This window comes from Nansenia antarctica (assembly GCF_963989245.1).
Source record: "Nansenia antarctica genome assembly, chromosome: 7".
Taxonomy (NCBI): domain Eukaryota; kingdom Metazoa; phylum Chordata; class Actinopteri; order Argentiniformes; family Microstomatidae; genus Nansenia; species Nansenia antarctica.
In genome coordinates this window covers 34,245,115-34,265,582 of record NC_137677.1, presented here as the reverse complement: position 1 = coordinate 34,265,582, position 20,468 = coordinate 34,245,115, and the positions used below count along the sequence as shown (strand labels likewise).

Genomic DNA, 20,468 nt, shown 5'->3' with positions numbered 1-20,468 from the left:
CTTGTTTCATTTGAAGTTTCCTCCCCCCTGCAACTTTCCCTCAGGTCATTGGAAATTGGAATTAGTCAGTCAACTTAAATCTGATGGCAAAATAGGGGTTAATAGACATAATAGTCATTCATGCACGTTTTGAAAGCTGTCTGACATGTATGCTGCTCATGCAATACTTATTTGTATTTGAAAACCAGCTGTAAATATGAGCAGACAAACTTTTTCATGTTTCCAGGTATAATGATTATCATCATAATCCCCACCCTCATCATCGTCCCCATGATCACCATTATAGCTTACAGATAAGTCAATGATCTGTGCTGCTGTGTCCCTGTTGCAGATGCGGGTACAGTCAAGCCCCTCTTATCTGGGGGATCTCAATCCCTCTTAACGAGACACTTGTCCTTCTCTCCCTGCCGCTATCCTTCACTCCTGAGTGACGTCAAAGTGGGCTGGCAGACTGCTAAATGGTGTAGTTTAGTATTGCTATCAGTATAAGCAAAACATCACAAGTCAAGGAGACTCGGAGATAGCGCGCTGTCAGGACACTCCATGCTTTCGGATGTATTCCAATGCAAATATCTTGGCGGAGCTGTCGGGCAATTGTGCATCAGATGTGAGATAGCGGTCAAAGTGTTCAACAGTCGCGTCCTCCAACTTATATGTTTCATTCAATAAGTTGAAAGATACCGCAGATTAAAACGCTGTTCGTTCCTTGAATCACTTGTCCTGCACTCGCGAGGTACATTCAGCACTTTGTCCGTTTTTTTTTTGTGTTTTTTTTTTTTTTTTATCAGATCTAAAAATCTGATCTCCACTTGTGCTCAGGACCTGTCACCCTCAGAGCGCTCCGGAGTGGACCGACCATTACGCACAGTTTGTGGAAGGAGATATAAGTTGTTTTACGCGCTCCTGCATCTCCAAACATCTCCAAACATCTCATACCATGGACTTCCCAATCCTCCGCCTGATCTGTACTCTGATGGTCATAACTGTATTCGATAAAAGGTGAGTTGAGCAATGGGGTGATTGTACCTGCATATGTATTTGAATAAGACGCATTTAAACAACTTTATTTAAACTATTTACTGGTATTTTTACTCAGCTATGAATCACATCTTACCATGTCTCATGTTCCAGTGTATCATATGAACAGAGGTTTGCTATCCCTGACTATTATATTTTATACAGTAGCTAATTCAAAGATTGATTCAGATCTCCTTACCTGTACTATGCGCTATAGTCTCTGGTAGTTTAATTGTAGGCGTTGCTATCGTTTTTAAACCATGTACTGTGTAATTAATAGTCAAGTGTAAATAACTGAAAACAACTCTTAAATTGAGCAGATCTGCAATGTTACATCTGTTTACCATAAATCATTACCATAAACATTTTACGCTATAATAACTGCAAATTAAAGCGCAATGAATGTCCACATGATCACTCTTTTATTATGAAGATCAGACTCTAAGCATGACTGCACACAGCACAGGGAGATGGCGGGTTTACTTGAGATGTGATTAAAAGTTTGAATGTTGATACTGTAGGCTAGCCTGTGTTCAATCATGCAAATCCACTTGATGTTATTTCATATATAAATGTTTAGCATATTACTTGAGACAAAGGTTCCCATTGGTTAGAGCTTATTGTTCTGTATATTTCCTATATCTATCCTGATATACAGTGATGTGTGGTATTTCTGATTCAGTTACCCTTTTACTAAATATCAACATGTGCTCTTATGACTTTTCATTGCCACAATTTGCCTGACCTCAGGTCATTAGTCTCTCAATTTAAACATGTTTTACCAACCAGGTGTTTGTTTCACTGTTCTGTCATGGCCCTTTAATTCCATATAAAAAAATACATATTTAAGATCTAATATTTCATAAGAGTTCATTGACCTGTAGAAATTAGCCATTGACATGTAAATGGTTATTTGTGTGTGTGTGTGTGTGTGTGTGTGTGTGTGTGTTACATATGTAATATCACATTTATATTATTGGTACTACGGTGTAACAACTCAGAAGAAATATGATTATCATTTAATACCCTGAGCCAGAGCCTATAGGACATTTGTGTGTGTGTGTGTGTGTGTGTGTGTGTGTGTGTGTGTGTGTGTCTATGTGTGTGTGTGTGTGTGTGTGTGTGTGTGTGTGTGTGTGTGTGTGTCTCTGTGCGTGTGTGCGCGCGCGTGTGTGTGTGTGTGTATGTATGTGTGTGTGCGTGCTTAACGATGAATTGAGAATCAAGGACCCCAATTGAAATAAGCCAGTGGCTTTCTTGGGGTTTTATCCTGTTAGTTGACCTTGTATGTAATATGTACTTTCATGTACCTACTCCTGCAAATCTTCTAATAAAGTTTTCAATCAATCAATCAAAATGCATTGGGCAACACACTCAAATTGCAGATCACTCAAAAATACCAAGAATAAAACATCACAATTCGACTTCCCCCCTTTATAGATACCGCACTTTGGCCTTCAAGCATTCACCGAATCATTATCAATGCAAATAGTATTTGTCTCAAAAAACATCAAACGCTCACAGATGACGAGTAACAGAACCTCCTCACTCCTGTCACGGACGACTGGCTGCTTCACGTGATTTATGTGACAGCAGGTAAGTATCAATCACCCGCCTGTAAAGGACACACCTGAACATCGCTTTCTGTGTTCCAGGGTAGATTCCAACGAGATCCTGGGGTTGAAGATCCCGAACATCGACCCCATCCTCAACGCCAACACGGTGTGTCTGACGCTCCCGGGGTTGAACCGCAAACAGTTGGAGGTGTGTATGCGCAACCCCGACGTCACGGCCTCGGCCATCCAGGGGATCCAGATCGCCATCCACGAGTGCCAGCATCAGTTCAGGGGACACAGGTGGAACTGCTCCAGTCTGGAGACCCGGAACAAGATCCCGTACGACAGTATGGTGTTTAAACGAGGTTAGTCCTTCCTCCGATACAGGATATAATAATGCAATTTACAATACTTACCTACCTCTGCACGTGACTGTATATTGCATAGTTACCTATCAATACAATTCTTGTTCTATTCATGAATTCGTGAATCATTTAGCACTATTTGCACTTTTGGTTGGATTCTTAACTGCATTTCGTTGTATAGTACTTGTACTCTGCGATGACAATAAAGTTGAATTCTAATCTAATCTAATTTAGCTGACACCTTTATCCAAAGCAATTTACATTGCAGTGAGTTCAGGATATATATTTTTCCAGTATATATGGTCCCAGTGGGAAACGAACCCACAACCTAAGCGTTGTTAGCGCAATGCTAACTCTACCAGCTGAGCCCTAGTTTCAGAATACTGAACCGAGGGAGTAAAACTCTTATAAATGAGAACTTGTTCTCCATGTATACTTGCTGGCTTAAGGTTAGATACAGATGGTATGAACATCCAGACCAGGTAGTCCAGGAACAAGACAAAACATAATGGTTTTATGTTCAAAAGAGGTGAGTCATCACCTTCAGACAAAAAGACCTGGGATGGGATTCCCCGAAGCCATAGCGGGACCAACTAGGAGTTGGACTAGGAGAGGTGATCTTAGAGTTCTTACAGCAGGTTTTTGGGGAAACTCACCCATGGAGTGAAGTACTCTTGAAAGTTAATTGTTGTCAAAGACTTTTTTGTTTGTTTTGTTTTTTAGTTTTTTTTACACACAGCGCTTATGAGCTTTCCCCATTTTAGAAGGGGTGCCCCTATAGTTCGTGCTTCCAGCTTTCACTCTGCACTGACTCATAGAAGGCTGTTTATCATTATTAGCAATGAAGGTGCTGGTTGTCTGCCATTTAGCTATGGCTGGGTATGTTCTGCCTCGGGCACAGAAACTGTAAATGACTGATATAAACAACCTCCTCGAGTGGGGTGATTCATACATTAGCGTGTGGATATACCTGACAAATACAAAAACCGAATGAATATAAGTCGCATATCTGATCTGCATTTCATGGAATATGTCGTCTTATTGTTCGATTTAAAAAAAATAACGGATTCACATGAATATGGCCAGTTTACATAGAACACTGGTGGGAAATAAGTCCAACTTCAAATTCTAGATCCTTTCGGGAATGGATTTTTTTTACATAGCATATTAGGCATTCTCTGTGTAATTGTTTGTTTGGATATCTAATTTTACTACAGGAAACTGATGTCATATCCTCTTTACCTCAAGCACTTATCTCTCTGCTGATGTATTCCAACAACCTTTTTTGGGGCCGTATTCCTACGTGGAAGCCTGAATTAACTAACTAGGCTAAAAAGGCACCCAGACACATGAAGTGCACCTCGTCTCTGAGCCTAGCTAATGCTCTCTGCTCTCTACTCTTGCTGCCGGTGCGAGTGCTGTGAATTTGCTCTCAGCACTTTCCCAACTCTCAGTGGCAAAAGCATAAACCTGTTTAGTTGGTTTCTGTAACACAAAGTGACAGTTTTCTTTAATCTTTAATTCATTTTCCCACTTCTCCAGCCATCAGTTCAGCCGGGCGTGTCGCTCACGTTAAATTATTTGTTAGATTGATTTGTTCAAGGTCTCTCGCCTGCATGGGAGGAAATCTAAAACAGCATTTCCATGTCGGAGTCTCTTGGCTGCTTCTAAGTGCCATCAGTCCCCCATGGAATCATGGGAAGATGGAGAGGGGGGGGGGGGGGGGGGGGGGGACTTTGTGTGTGTGTGTGTGTGTGTGTGTGTGTGTGTGTGTATCTATTCAAAAGAGAGAGAGACAGCAAGAAGCAGAATGTGTGTGTGTGTGTGTGTGTGTGTGTGTCTGTGTGTGTGTCTGTGTGTGTGTGTCTATTCAAAAGAGAGAGAGACAGCAAGAAGCAGAAAGTGTGTGTGTGTGTGTGTGTGTGTATATTTCAGTTTAGCATGATCCATCAAACACTAGTCTGGAGCCGTCCGTAGCTTCTAATGCAGTTCGCCTGGAAACAATGGATCCAGCTTCAGCAGGGAGGACAAAACCTTCCAGGGAGAGTCTCTTCTCCAGACAGACACTTCTACTGACAGATCACCAGTTGACAGTTGAAACCGCACAAGCCTCTCTAATCTAAATCGAATTAAACCTCTGTAGCTAGCGCAGACAGCTAACGTCGGCAAGCTTCTAGAAGACACAGAAGAAAAGTTAAAGACACATTTCTGTGATATGTACAGCAGGGAGAGAGAGAGCCGCTGACGATAAGGCCACAACCAGATTCGTTCGGGAAAAGACTAAGACCAGATAAGACCAGATAACACCAGATAACACCAGATAACACCAGATAAGACCTCTCCGGCTATGGGAGTTGGAAGGCCATAAGCCTTCAGACGGTACGCCGGATCATTATGCAATTTGTGGCAAGGCAGCTCGTCTGGCCCGCGAGACGAATTGAACACCGTTCAACTATACAGTATCGCATCTGCGCTCCAAACCCCCTGAGGAGAAGCACTTTCTCTGTAAACTCCTGGAGATTCCAGCATCGACTAGTTTTAACAACAATGCAGCTTCTTCTTCTCCTCGTTAGTTTAGTCGATCCATTTAAGGTTGGACTTTCGAGGAGACAAGAGGTGAGACAGAGGTGAGGCGACGCCGCGTTCAAAAGGTCTGAAAGAGACAAGCCCCGATCTGCATCCAACTGACTTTTTTTTTTTTAAGTGTCACAGAACTGTTTACTACTTGTTCGAACTCTGCACTTTTTCAATGACTCTAAAAGCAACGTTATAACTGTATAACACATGCTGTGTATACAGTACAGTTTAGATGAAGTCGTATCTACATTTCTTTAATAAAAACACACCGATCATAGTTAATCGATTGATCGTGTGCTATATTTTTTTTTTTTTTATGCTCACAGAAGAAATAAATCGTCGAAAATAGCTCTGTTTTATTCTCGTAAACTGAAGTAACACTTTGAACGGAAACAACAAGCATCTCGACAGGACCAATGGCGATAAATAAAACAGTCGTAGGTTTTTTCCCCCTCAAGCTGTAAGCTATAAAATCTTGAGTGAGCTCTTTCAAGTGCTCTAAACATATTTCTTTTATAAAGCTCCATCGCTCCGTGGGGAGTTAGTGTTGGAGGATGGAGGGCAGGTTTCATAGGACCTCGGGGTATCATACACACAGACTGTTACTTCTGATTAACACTCAGAGACAAGAGCAGAACATGGACACCTGTTGTGAAATGTTCTCTGAGTTTTACTGGGGAAGCGAGGGTCGCCCTGGACAGAACACAGCCAAGGCCTGTTAACTCACAGAGGCCATGTTAAGATACGGTTTTTCGGCATTACAGAAACACTCTCTAAATCCACCTACTGTGTGTGTGTGTGTGTGTGTGTGTGTGTGTGTGAGTGTGTGTGTGTGTGTGTGTGTGTGTATGTGCGTGTGTGCGCGTGCGTGTGTGTGTGTGAAGGTGTGTGTGTGTGTGTGCACGTGTGCGTGTGTGTGTGCACGTGTGTGCGTGTGTGTGCGCGCGCATGCGTGCTTGCGTGTGTGTGTGTGTGTGTGTGCGTGTGTATGTGTAGTACACATGATAATGTACTTCCGAGTGTTGCCATATGTGACGGGGGCTGGTGAAAGGAGTAACACGTCGCCACGGTGATCTTTCAGCTTTGTCAGGATTATGAAAGTGTTTTCACGTTCAATCATTGTGTCACACATTGAAATCTGAAAATAATTTGCCTTCATAAACGACTCTCCAAGTTTCACGAACGAACCGCAGCAGATGCGTTCACACACTCCTAAATGTTTCAAAACGCTTTTTCTACGTAGTAGTATACCCCCCCCCCCCCCCCCCCCGAAACAGAACTCTTCAAACTGTTTGCAAGTGTTTACAAACACCGGTCCTATTTCCTGGATAGTCGTGGGTCACAGCAGCAGCACAGTACAGTACACCAACTGCCGTTTTCGAAACAGTTTCGGTTGAGAAGTGGGGAAGTTAGTTCAAAGTATTACCACCACAGCTACTTGTCCTATCGTATCTGCGCTGCTTCTTCTTCTGCATGACTGTGTCAGCGGCGCGGCGGCGGCGGCGGCCCTGCCTGCTTGGCCTGCGTGGCAGAGAGAGAGAGAGAGAGAGGGAGCGAAGAGAGAGGGAGAGGCAACAACAGCAGCCCATACTGGGATGATTAGGGTTCAGAGGGGTTGAGCTGCCTCAGACTCGGCGTGGGATCACAGCAGATCAGAAGGCTGCCAACGGTAGCCAGGTTAATGGTAAACATGCGGCAGAGAGAGAGAGAGAGAGAGAGAGAGAGAGAGAGAGACCCATAAAGAGAGGGGGAAAAAAGCCTTTTAAAGGGGATTAACAATGGGGTTCATGTCTGCAAGCAGCGATTCTCCCAGCCCCCTTTGCCCTCTCTCTCTGATCACTGTCAGGTTCCCTGGAGGAGGATGGTGGTGGTGGTGGTGGTGGTGGTGGGGGGGGGGGGGGGGGGGTTGTACTCTTGTACTCTTTTCCCATTTTCAGTCAGGCTCCCCAAGATGTGCGAGGGTTATTTGGCACCTTAATGATGCCGTTGGACTCTTGCTGTGTGGGTGGGTGGGTGGGTGGGTGGGTGGGGGTGTACACAATACTGGTCCCGGGTGCTGAAGTCAATCTCTTACAACCATCAGGGCTCGTATGACAACAGATAGGGATCTAGTGTGTGTGTGTGTGTGTGTGTGTGTGTGTGTGTGCGTGTGTGTGTGTGTGTGTGCGTGTGTGCGCTGTAGACCTCCTGCGACCGTCCCGAGGGGATCAAAGGAGACTACAGGAGGAGGAGGAGGAGGAGGAGGAGGAAGAGAGACCTCTGCTTAACCCACGTGTGTGTGTGTGTTCTCTTCCTCTCTTCCTCTCTTCCTCTCTTCTCCTGCCCTCCTGCCCGCCCGGCCCAGGTTTCAGGGAGAGCGCCTTCGCGTACGCCATCGCGGCGGCGGGCGTGGTGCACGCCGTGTCCAACGCCTGCTCCATGGGCAAGCTGAAGGCGTGCGGCTGCGACGAGAAGCGGCGGGGGGACGAGGAGGCGTTCCGCGTCAAGCTGAACCGCCTGCAGCTGGAGGCCATCCACCGGGGGAAGGGCATGGTGCACGGTGTCATGGAGCACTTCCCCGCCGAGCTGCCGGGACCCCAGGACTCGTGGGAGTGGGGCGGCTGCAGCCCCGACGTGGACTTCGGGGAGAAGTTCTCGCGGGACTTCCTGGACGCCCGCGAGACGTACAAGGACATCCACGCACGGATGAGGCTACACAACAACAAAGTTGGCAGGCAGGTGAGAGGAGGCGTTCTTTACATGGCTACTTCTGCTGGTTTTTGCGCGTATGTGTGTGTGTGTGTGCGTGCAGGTGTGTGTGTGTGCGCACAAGTGTGTATGTGCGCGCAAGTGTGTGAGTGTGTGTGTACGTGCAGGTGTGTGTGTACGTGCAGGTGTGTGTGTACGTGCAGGTGTGTGTACGTGCAGGTGTGTGTGTACGTGCAGGTGTGTGTGTACGTGCAGGTGTGTGTGTGTGTGTGTGCAGGTGTGCACGCACACGCTTGCATGCTTGCGTAGGTATGTCATAAACCTCAGCGATGTGTTTCACACCTCTGCTGAGCTGTGAGATGACTGAGGAGGAGTTTAATGGAAAAACAAATTGACCGACATGGCAACATGGCAGGTGACGAGAGAGACAGGAGTCCCAGCGCTAACGCTAACGTCAGCGCCATCTGATTTTAATGGCTTGAATCCGTAGCGGCCTATCAATCCAGATTACACACTTGTTTCTCAACATGACGCAATCGGGCTTGCGTGTGTGGTCTCTCTGAGTGTGTGTGTGTGTGTGTGTGTGTGTGTGGGGATGGGGCGGGTGGGGGTTACTCTCACAGGTTGTTATGTCATATTTATGTTTGGACTGTTGTAGCGTGGAACCATAGCAACGGAAGCAGCAGCAGCTTGTTGTTTGGGAGTTTGAAGACTAGCTGTAGGTAATAAAAGTGTGTTTCATCAGTTGTAGTAGTAGTAATCGTGGACGTACAATTCAATCGAATGGGGGAAAGTGTGTCCAAACTTTTGACTGGTGCTGCAAGCAGGTACATCTTGTACCGTAGCGATATATTTGCATGCTGTAGTAACATGAGCAATATTACACGTAACAGACAATAGATTGATGATGAAGTTTTCAAGTTTCACATGAGTGACTGCCTTCACCACCCACTCTCAGCGGCATACTTCATCTCCACTCATCCTCAAACTCTCCAAGCGAGATGCCTCCTTCCTTACCGTATGTTGCCGCTTGGAATCAAAGGCATAAGTATTGCTTGTTCAAGCAGTTGTGATCTTTCTGTTTACACATGCCCAATTGAATCTCGTTAGGAGCTTCGAGGGAGCCTCTCCATTCTGTTCAGTTTAGCTCCTGTCTAGTGGCGATGGCCAATGTTTTCATCCAGAATGGGAAAAGCTAGTAGTGGATAGTTTTCTGTGTGAAGAAGCTGTCGTCATCAAAGCTCATTTTCTCCGACTGATGACGTAAACATAAGCGATGTCACTGATAATCGCTATATAGAGTAGTTGTCTAAGCCCATGTAGGTGATTTCATGGAGATTGTCATCGTTATTATAGGGGTGTTGGACTAATTGGATAATATGAGTCAGATTAGTGTGCGACCTCAGAGTTGACAGGGATGAGAGGTTAGCTTAGCAATGTTTATGAAATAAGCGGAGCAGATTAGCTCAATTAGCGAATTATATAGAGATATACAGACACCTCTGTATCACACTATAGCCACACTACTGCTACTACTAACACTATTACTACTAATAATAATACTACCACTACTACTAATAATACTTCTACCACTATTACTACTACTACTACTACTACTAATAATAATAATAATAATAATAATAATAATAATAATAATAATACTACCACTACTACTAATAATACTTCTACTACTACTACTACTACTACTACTACTACTACTACTACTACTACTACTACTACTACTACTACTACTACTACTACTACTACTACTACTACTACTACTACTACTACCACCACTACAATTACTACTACTACTACTACTACTACTACTACTACTACTACTACTACTACTACTACTACTACTACTACTACTACTACTACAATTACTACTACTACTATTACTACTACTACTTCTTTTTTTTCTCTTTTTTTCCCTTTCCTAGCACCAGGGGAGCCACCCCTCCTAAATTTCGTTGTTTGGTACCTGTACTATAGCAATGACAATAAAGACCATTCATTCATTCATTCTACTACTACTACTACTACTACTACTAATAATAATAATAATAATAATAATAATAATAATAATAATATTAATACTAATACTAATACTGCTGATACCACTACTACTACCACTACAGCAAATATTGTACATTTCTAAGTAAATTGGTTGATGATTCCCTCTTGATATATTAGCCATTTCTCACCCATTTGACCTGACCTATAAGCTTTGGGTACTGAAACTCTCCTGAACCCTGAGATAGGCTCCATGTAAATGACAGTGACAGCCTGTGATTGCTCTCAGCACGGCCACACACAGAAGCAGCAGTAAATAACTCATTGTTCGGTACTTCCTCCTGTGTAATTTGGTCTTGTATCTTTCCATCAGTTTACCGTTGGTTTCCTTGATTAGCCAGACAAAACACAAATGTGGGGTTAGTGAGCCCATGCGTGTCCCCCAGGGTCAGATGACAGTCCTGTTGTAGTACATGCGCCAGGGGGGTATTCCATCAACGTCGCTAAAGGAAAATCCAGGCTTATTTTTTGTCTATAAGTCTCGCGAAACGTATCAAAATAAATGATGAAATACACCCCAAGAGTCTGATAAAGCCTGGTTCTGTCAAACACAGCGGCCCACCGTTCGTTAGCCATGAAACCAAGTGTGTAAAGAGCCTCGCGACGTCAATACATAGGCTACAGGTAGAGGACAGAATGGAAAAAACGTTGTGGTGAAACTTCAAAATCCTGAATAATAATAATAATAATAATAATAATAATAATAGTAACGGGAATAACCGTGAACGCTATTGACTCCATCTTCACTAATATATAAACAAAATTGCAGGAGGAATATTAGACTTACTTGAATGACAAGACTCAGCATTATTATTCTGTCATTGCAGGAAGTGGCGTTGTTATGAAAGGAACTATATTAAGCACAGATGCAGGTGCATCTCCCAACGTTTGATCTTCTGTAGATCTGACAAGGGGTGTGAAGTGAGAAAGAAGATTCATGGTTTGGCACATTTCACCACTGTTTTTGCCAAGAGCCCTATTTGGCAACGCTAGCTGACTGTTAGAAGTATACCTGCTAGTGGGATATACTGTACTTGAAAACTGTCAAAACTCGAATCACAAGAAGAGACAGGGAGACCAAAACGAATAAAAGAGACATGAGCTGAAACAAAAACAAAAAAACTAGCGTTACAAGTTTGTTTAGCCATGAGACTGTCCAATAGAAACACAGTACTATACATGTTAGCCTGCGGCGCATTGGAATTGACACACGGCACATCGAGAACAGTTTCAATGGAGACTCAACTCAACGAACCCAGGCTAATATCGAAGCTGTACCCTCTGTTTTAATGAGCCGAGCATCTAATGAGTGTTTGACCTCCACTTGTGTGTGTGTGTGTGTGTGTGTGTGTGTGTGTTTTGACACCAAATTGTTTAACCATTATCACACAGTGCCAAGATTGCCTAGCTTGCCTTCACCAGTTAACCCCCCCCCCCCCTCCCCTCCCCATGTGTCCCCAGCACTACCATAACCTTTTGTGTCTTTTTATTATTACTACTCGATCTTTTCAGTTTGTAAAACGTCTTTGAGTGTCTAGAAAAACGCTATTTAAGTCTAATGTATTATTATGATGATTATTATTATTATTATTATTATTATTATTATTATTATTAAGATTAGCTCAGAGCTGCTGTGTCTGAGTCTGAGCTGCATCTGCTACTCATCTCGCTAGGTTCAGGTTGCACGCGCTCAGAGCATGCTGGGTCGTCCCTGCATACCTCATACATCAACCCTAATGAACCCGAAAGCTGGAGGACAACAATTGAGGGGTGGAAATGCAATACAGTTGAGGCCAGAGACTACAGTATTCTATGCTACAGTATGACTAACCTGAAACCAGGTTAGCTGTGTGTTAGCTAGAACGCTAAGCTAGGTACCTCGATGACTTCAAACAGTGCAGAACCCCCCCCACTCACCACTCGCCCTCCTCCCCTCCACACCAGAATCAAACAGAAAACACTGACAGGTGAGGCCTCAAATAATACCTCATGCCCTCCTCCACCCCCCCCCTCCCCCCCTCCACAGAGGGAGAGCTGTCTGTTGTCGAGGAATGCGGCGGTTTTAGTGGGGTATGCATGTCCCCTCATGCCCACCCTCTGGTTCTCACGACGTTCAGTCTTGTTAAAAGCTCTAATTAGTGGCTGCTGGCTGTTTGGAAACAGATGTTTAAACCCAGCAAAAGATTTTAGACATCAAACACGGCGGAAAGTAGAAAGAGATTCGCCCTTCCTTCCCCCCCCCCCCCCCACCTCCTCCCCCTTTCCCCCATGCCCCTCCCCCCAAATACAGATTTTCAGACAAGTTTATCGGGGGGGTGGGTGGGGGGGGGGGGAAGTACTAGAAAAAAGTGGACTTCTCGCCAAAGAAAATCCATCTATTTGTTTTGATACTGATTTACTGTGTGTGAGTTGTTGATACGATATGAATGCTTAGAATACTGCCTCGGGGGTGAGGTTACGACTGCATGGTTACATGTTTACAGTGGATGTCGATAACATGGAAACATTTTGCACGGGTAGTAAAATTTCTTCACTAACATTTTCATTGGAATCAGTCAATTGGAACTGTTCACGCCCAAATGCTGCTGGCACCACGTCCAGCTGTGCGCCTCTGGTAGACAGATACAGTAAGAGCAATATTACTGTAGTAATTTTACCTTCTGAAAGGATGAAAGGATGGCTAGGACTGGTGATATCAAGCGAAAAGTTATTTATATACAATCTGCAGACATACACTTGTGATCACTTTCTCTAAAACGAGCTATTAGATAATTCACTTTCTATTCAATGTACAAGTCGCATCTCTCAAAAACAAACTGTCAACTTATATGACGTCTTGCATACAAGGCATTCTAGAACCTTAACGATAAATAAGAACACCTAACTGTCAATCAACTATGCAACACATCAATCAATCTCCTTCAACTGTCAATCAATCATGCAACATAATTATTCAATCATGTAACCTATAAAGTTACAACAATTACGATTATGTCGACTCATCTCAGGCAGGTAATTTCATGACCACAAACTTAAACTGAACTGAGTCTTTCTTCACACAGGTTACCTTTAGTCTTCCACTGGGGGAGACATCTAGTTCTCTGTTTTTACGCCCTATAACGTAGGCTAACGATGAATAATATGTAGGCTTCCTTCTTCCAGCATAGTGACTGCCAATGGCCCCTGGTCCTAGCGTGCGTTTATTTGTCTTACGATGACTGATGAATAGATGATTCACTTAGTTAGACAAATGTTTTTGTGTTGTAAATCGCTTTGGATCAAGGCGTCTGCTAAATGTCATAAAATGTCAACGTAATGAGGTTGTGTTTCCCCCTCTCTGCGTCTCTGGTTTATGTAGCAGGACGCGACACCATGACGTTATGCATGTGTGACTTTGCATGAGGGTGTGTGACTAGTATGTTCTGGGCTTCATCAACACTTTATAGTGGATTGTTAAGAACTACATAAGGAGCCTTCAGCATCACCAGTGGTCAGGAAGGAAGCATTCCATTGGCCTGTGAGGAGCTTTAGCCTACATGCTAGCCCATTTGATCTGTTTCACCAGTCTGGCTTTGGCTCAAAGAGGGGGGTTGGGGTGGGGGGGGGGGGAGGCCCCACAACAAATGCCCACCACTAGAGGCAGGGCAGGTGGAAGTGCTTATGGTTGTAATAACATTTTATTAGAGGGGCTGAAATGAGATTTGTGGATGTTGTGTACACCATTAACAGAGAGTGATATATAACAGGCAGACATGATTGTTATGTAGAGAGGGCTCTCATTTAGTATTTTGTTCCTCTCAGAAGAAATTATTGTTCGGCGTCAGTTATTGCGTGTCTCCATTGAACCGTTCTTTGATGGCTTGTGTTTGATTTACTTATGTGACGCTGGGAGTTTATGCACGCTGTGGGTTGTGTGTATTCTTTGAAATCCTGGCTTTGCCTGTCTTTAATGGTTGTTGATACATGTCTTTGAACTGAACAACACAAGGCAGGAAGCCTATGCACTGTACCTTCATTTGATTGTAACGTAAAAGCAGTGAGACAAATATAACAGCCCAAAAATATCTAATCTCAACATTCCACTCACAATGCAGTCAACGGAAATAATGTTATATATTATAATAATAATAATGATAATAAAAGATAATTGCATTTTAATTTAATAATAAATAATAATATATTTCACATTGTTAGTTTAGAGGAACGAGTCACTATGAGTGATGACAATATACTATGTACCTGTACCCCCTACTGACCCTAACCCTAACCAGATCCAACTTGAACCCTGACCCCAACCCTAACCCCAACCCTAACCAATCTGATCCAACTTTAACCCTGACCCTAACCCCAACCCCAACCCTAACCAACACTAACCCTAACCAATCTGATCCAACCCTAACCCTAACCCCAACCCCAACCGTAACCCCAATCCTAACCCTAACCCTAACCCCAACCCTAACCCCAACCCTAACCCCAACCCCAGTCAGATGAAGCCACATGCTAGATGGACAACCCCTTCAGTCCCTTTATAGCTTCCTGGTTGTTCAGTATATGACTATCCTCTGAAGAAGCCTTATTTAGCGAAGCGTCAGGCACCCTAACCCCAACCCTAACCCCAACCTTAACCCCAACCCCAACCCTAACCCCAACCCTAATCCTAACCCTAACCCCAACCCTTGGAGTGTTTTGCAGACCAATGCAGTACCTTGTATCGCCTGTGGCCCTAATCTGCTACCAATATGTCTCATTTGATCTCAGTCTGGTGCTACTTTATAGAGGAGTCTGTCTCACCCTTCTCCAATTAAAACAGGCCAGATGTGTGTTCCAAACAGTGGTCTGCCAATGAATTTGGGGGCAATTACTTCAAAACAAGTTTTTTTTTTCACCCTTTGCATAACTACTACGTGTACGTTTATAGAACCTACATGTGTAGCACATAGTTGTCAGGGAAACAGACAGGGCAGAGGTCTGAGATATGATCTTTTGACACTAGTTTGTTTTTTAACCACGGCTATAAATCTGTTATTGAATATCTGTTGTCAACGCATTACGGAAGTATGAGATACAGCTTAGGATACATGAATGCCAAGTAGAGTAAGGCTTGGTGAGGCCTAATGGTGAATGAATACAGGGTAACCTCCTGCACAGATGAATATAGGGTAACTTCCTGCACAGAGGGAAACCGGAGCAAGCAGAAATAGCGGCTAGGGAACATGAGCAGAAGGAGCAGTGAGCTAATGACACCAGGTCGACTGTAATCAGTGGATCATTGCAGACAGAGAAGTGAGCATCAGTTCCTGTTCATCCCCCCCCCCCCAGGCCTGTCTGCCCCCGGGCCTCTGGAAGACTCTAAAAACCCTGTTCCGCATCCAACAGTCACAATAAATCACTGCTATATCAGTGTCTCTTGTCAGTCAGCCAGTCAGCCAGTCAGTCAGTCAGTCAGTCAGTCAGTCAATCAGCCAGTCAGTCAGCCAGTCAGCCAGCCAGTCAGTCAGTCAGTCAGTCAGTCAATCAGCCAGTCAGTCAGCCAGTCAGCCATTCAATCAGTCAGTCAGTCAGCCAGTCAGTCAGTCAATCAGCCAGTCAGTCAGCCAGTCAGTCAGTCAATCAGTCAGCCAGTCAGTCAGTCAATCAGTCAGTCAATCAGCCAGTCAGTCAGCCAGTCAGTCAGTCAATCAGCCAGTCAGCAGCCAGTCAGCCAGTCAATCAGTCAGTCAGCCAGTCAATCAGTCAGTCAGTCAGTCAGTCAATCAGTCAGCCAGTCAATCAGTCAGCCAGTCAGCCAGTCAGTCAGTCAGTCAATCAATCAGCCAGTCAGCCAGTCAGCCAGTCTGCCGGTCAGTCAGCCAGTCAGTCAGTCAATCAATCAGCCAGTCAGCCAGTCAGCCAGTCAGTCAGTCAGTCAGTCCCAACACAGGTAGCACAGTCAGTCGGTCAGCCAGTCAGCCAGTCAGTCAGTCAGTCAGTCAGTCAGCACAGTCAGCCAGTCAGCCAGTCAGTCAGTCAGTCAGTCAGTCAGCACAGTCAGTCAGTCAGCCAGTCAGCCAGTCAGTCAGTCAGTCAGTCAGTCAGCCAGCCAGTCAGTCAGCCAGTCAGTCAGTCAGTCAGTCAGTCAGTCAGTCAGTCAGTCAGCCAGCCAGCCAATCAGTTAGTCAGTCAGTCAGTCAGTCACACACACACACACACATACTCTCTCTCTTCCTCCCTGTGTGCCACCCACACGGCTCATGCCCCCAGGTGCACCCTGGGACACTCCGTGGAGGAAAAGGGAACAATCAGACGCTGGAATCTTCCATCTGATGACTGTGACTCAGATGACCTGTCACTCCTGTCAGGCTGACCAGGCCGGGGCAGGGCCACATCCCACGGCTGGGACAGCTCAGACCTCCTCTACCTGTTTGGCCTGAACCTTGTGTACTACTGGAATCATCCATATTAGTCTTGGAGAAATACAGGCTATCCTAAAAGTCTAATGCTTGGTCCAGCCGCTTCCTTGTCTAAATAATCCCCCCCCCCCCCCCCCACACACACACACACACACACTTTAAATTGTTAGACAGTTGATTACCTATCATGAAAACAACTCCAGTAAGGATAGAATTACAGTGCCCAGTTCAGTTTGCCTCTTAAAGGGTTAAAAGTTGATTGGTGTTGCGTAATGACAGGGTGTATATAAAGCCAGAGGGATGTAATTCGGGGACTTAACTTGCCCTGATGTACAAACTGAGCTTAGAAGCCATGTAAATATTTCTTTCCCCCCCCTCAGGTTCGCGATGGTGGTCTGGTTGGTCATGATCGATCATTGTTAGCTTCGGGGTGGGTCAGCCAGATCTGGGGGTTGTGTTTCTCTTTACCCATAATTCCGCAGGGATGACTCAAGTACTCCCATTTATCACTCTTCCAACCCAGCTCATTTAGGCTGAGTTACACTCTCTCCCTCTCTGTTCACTGGTGGGAACACCTAGAAGAGGCCCTGCAGTGGAAACCCACAGCACGCCAACCCAGCAAGCCCCTTTTAACAACTCATGCTCCTCCGCGCACTATGTGTCTGCTTTTGGCAATTGTTCAAAATGACCTTTAGTATGAGAGTAATGGACTCATTTATATAGAGTAAATATCGAACATGTGTCCAGCTAGGGTTCGAACCGCCGATCTGCTGACCTTGCGATCATTGGCTCTACCCCCTGAGCCACAGCCGCCCCCGAGAGTGGGGGTGTTAGGGTCTTCAGTATGAGAGTGGCCGCTGGCCTGAGCTGGATTACTCTTCCTTCTACGACTGGTGGATTGATGATTCACTTTCGTAGTCAAATGTATTGAGTGTAAGTCGCTTTGGAATAAGGCGTCTGCTAAATGCCAAAAATGTAAAAGTAAAAGTATGAGAGTGGGGGACGATGTCCTCAACCATCAGGGTGCGCTGGGTGTTTAATGAATCAGAACGCAGCGGAATAACGGGGTGGTTTAGACCACGGTGTCATTTTCTACCGAAGGAACACAACTTTCAGGATCTCCTCTTCATGAGGTTCCTCCGCAAAACGAAGCAAGAGAGAGGTAGAGAGAGAAAAAGTGAGAGAGAGAGAGAGAGAGAGAGAAAAAGAGAGAGAGAGAGAGAGAGAGGGACAGAGAGAGAGTGAGTGAGAGAGAGGAAGAAAGAAAGAAAGAGAGAGAGAGAGAGAGAGAGAGAGAGAGAGAAAGCGAGTGAGAGAAAAAGAGAGAGAGAGAGAGAGAGGCTAAAACACATAAAACAGCACAGTTCCATCTCGTTCTAGTGGGCCCTGAAACCTAACCCTGTGACTAAGCTCGGCTTTTCCCTGTAAGTTATTTTTCTTCTTCTGCTTTTAAATCTCGACGTGTTCCTGGGCAGCTGTTTTTCGGAGGCCACCTCGGTGGGAGTAGGATGGGAGAGGGAGAGCTGGAGGTGTGTGTGTGTGTGTGTGTGTGTGTGTGTGTCTGTGTGTGTGAGTGTCTGTGTGTGTGAGTGTCTGTGTGTGTGTGTGTGTGTGTGTGTGTGTTTGTGTGAATGTGCCTGTTGATAGGGGTGGGTGTAGGAGCGTCTGTCAGTACCGAGGGCGGCCCCCTTTTCCTGTTAGTAATTGGATCTAAAAGTGTATAACTCAGGCTGACAGACGAGCACATTGTTGAGAGGACATGAGGTCCGAGAGGAGAGCGCGTGGGAGGTGACATCCTCAGCTGGATGGGACGTGAACTTGGCGTGGTCATGAAAGAGGGTCACGGCGTTGGACTCTATAGAAACATCCTTCTATATGACTTTGTTTCGATATGGGAGGTATCCGATGTCTTTGTAAAAGCTATTACCTCATTTGACAGTTGACACGGGACCAAATCTTCAGGTTCTTCACAGAATACTACACACACACACACGGTGCCGGTCGATTTGACCTCCCTAATTTGGATGAATGTGGATCTGAACTACAGTAGAAAGAGAGAGAGAGAGAGAGAGAGAGAGAGAGAGAGAGAGAGAGAGAGGCAGCAGCCAGGGTGGGTTGGTATGTGGGTGTTTGGGAGGAGGAGGAGGATGTTAACCTGTAGTTCCCTGTTCCCCGTCTCTCTGCCGCAGGTGGTGATGGACCACATGAGGAGGAAATGCAAATGCCACGGGACCTCGGGCAGCTGTCAGCTGAAGACCTGCTGGCAGGTGACGCCCGAGTTCCGGGCGGTGGGTTCCCTGCTGAAGGAGCGTTTCCACAACGCCACGCTCATCAAGGCGCACAACCGGAACACGGGTCAGCTGGACCACCACCACGGCCACCACCACCCCACGCATCACCGCCGTGGTGGCCGGGCCAACCTCAACGAGCTGGTCTACTTCGAGAAGTCCCCCGACTTCTGCGAGCGGGACCTGGGGTCGGACTCGGCGGGGACGCAGGGGCGGATCTGTAACAAGACGAGCCCCGGGATGGACAACTGTGAGAGCCTGTGCTGCGGGCGGGGTCACAACATCCTGCAGCAGACACGCAGCGAACGCTGCAACTGCAAGTTCCACTGGTGCTGTTACGTCATCTGCGAGGAGTGCAGGATAACAGAGTGGGTCAGTGTCTGCAAATGAAGAAATGACACAGACACAAAGGGAGGGAGAAATCGAGGAGGAGGAGAAAAAAGAAAAAGAAATGGACCGTGTTTTTTTGATTCACAGGGAAAGACTGCAATATACCCCCCCCTTCCCTTTATTTTATTTTTTTTCTTTTGTTTTTGCGATGGACTGCCGTTTCCGTTAGTAGGATGGAAAGCACGAGACGAGACTGGGAATAAATAGAACCAGCTTCAAAGAAGTGTACGACGTGTGCACAGCATGTGTCCCAAACCACCGTAGTTCAGAGTGTTCTGGAGCTGCACTGCCTTTCATCTCAAAATAAAAGATTTTTTTTTGGTTCAATTTGTTTGAGGTAAATTAAAATATCATGGATAATATTGATAACTGAGCACTCATATATTTAAAACTATAGGTTTTCAGAGAAAAAGACAGACAAATGGCTGATTTTTTTTATTTTACATGTTTATTACAAAACAACTGCATGGGGATTCCGGTAATTTAAGAAGAAAACAGAAAAACAAGCAGCGGACGGGAAAGAAAGAGATTGTTCCAGAATGTTGCGTCTGCTCTTGCTTTACTCAGCGCCAGGAGTTAACGTCGTTAACAAACTCAGACGGGCTTTGTAATGCTCCCTGTTACAAAGACGCATCTGCTAATGGCTACCAATGGCTACCAAAATGGCTACCAAAATGGCTACCATGTCCCTCAAGTACAGTATGCCATGTCATACTCTGTCCATAAGAAGTAAACACAGACTGGAATGTCGACTGTTATTGGCTGTTCTCTAGCGGGGTCAGAGTTCAGCAGAGGACCCGATGATAATGACAGTCTTCATACACAGTGGACAGGAGGAGCCAATCAGGAGCCAGGTTAAGGAGTTTAGAGGTCATGTGATTGGAGGCTAAGCCAATGGAAAGACTGGGCCTAGTGGTCTCTGCTGCTCCTATGGAACAGTGGTGGGGGACTCTGGTTACGTAAGGCCCTGCCTGTCCCTCCTCCGAGGCCAACCAATGAAACACACCACTAACTGTTACAATATATAGTCAATGTTTTAACAAGGCACTACAAGTATCTAGGATTTATCTCAATTAAAAAAGTCATAAAGTCAATTGTAAAACCACCAGTAGAGTTTTTTGT

The 20,468-nt window shown here is 45.3% G+C and overlaps 1 protein-coding gene across 1 annotated transcript; it reads left to right on the top strand.

Moving 5' to 3' along the window:
• Positions 1-937: 937 nt before the first annotated feature.
• Positions 938-19,346, top strand: wnt10a (wingless-type MMTV integration site family, member 10a; the record flags this gene model as incomplete). Its single annotated transcript, XM_080536692.1, has 4 exons — positions 938-999; positions 2,673-2,938; positions 7,860-8,233; positions 18,858-19,346. 4 exons carry the CDS (start codon positions 938-940, stop codon positions 19,344-19,346), a joined length of 1,191 nt encoding a protein of 396 aa, XP_080392818.1.
• Positions 19,347-20,468: the final 1,122 nt, after the last annotated feature.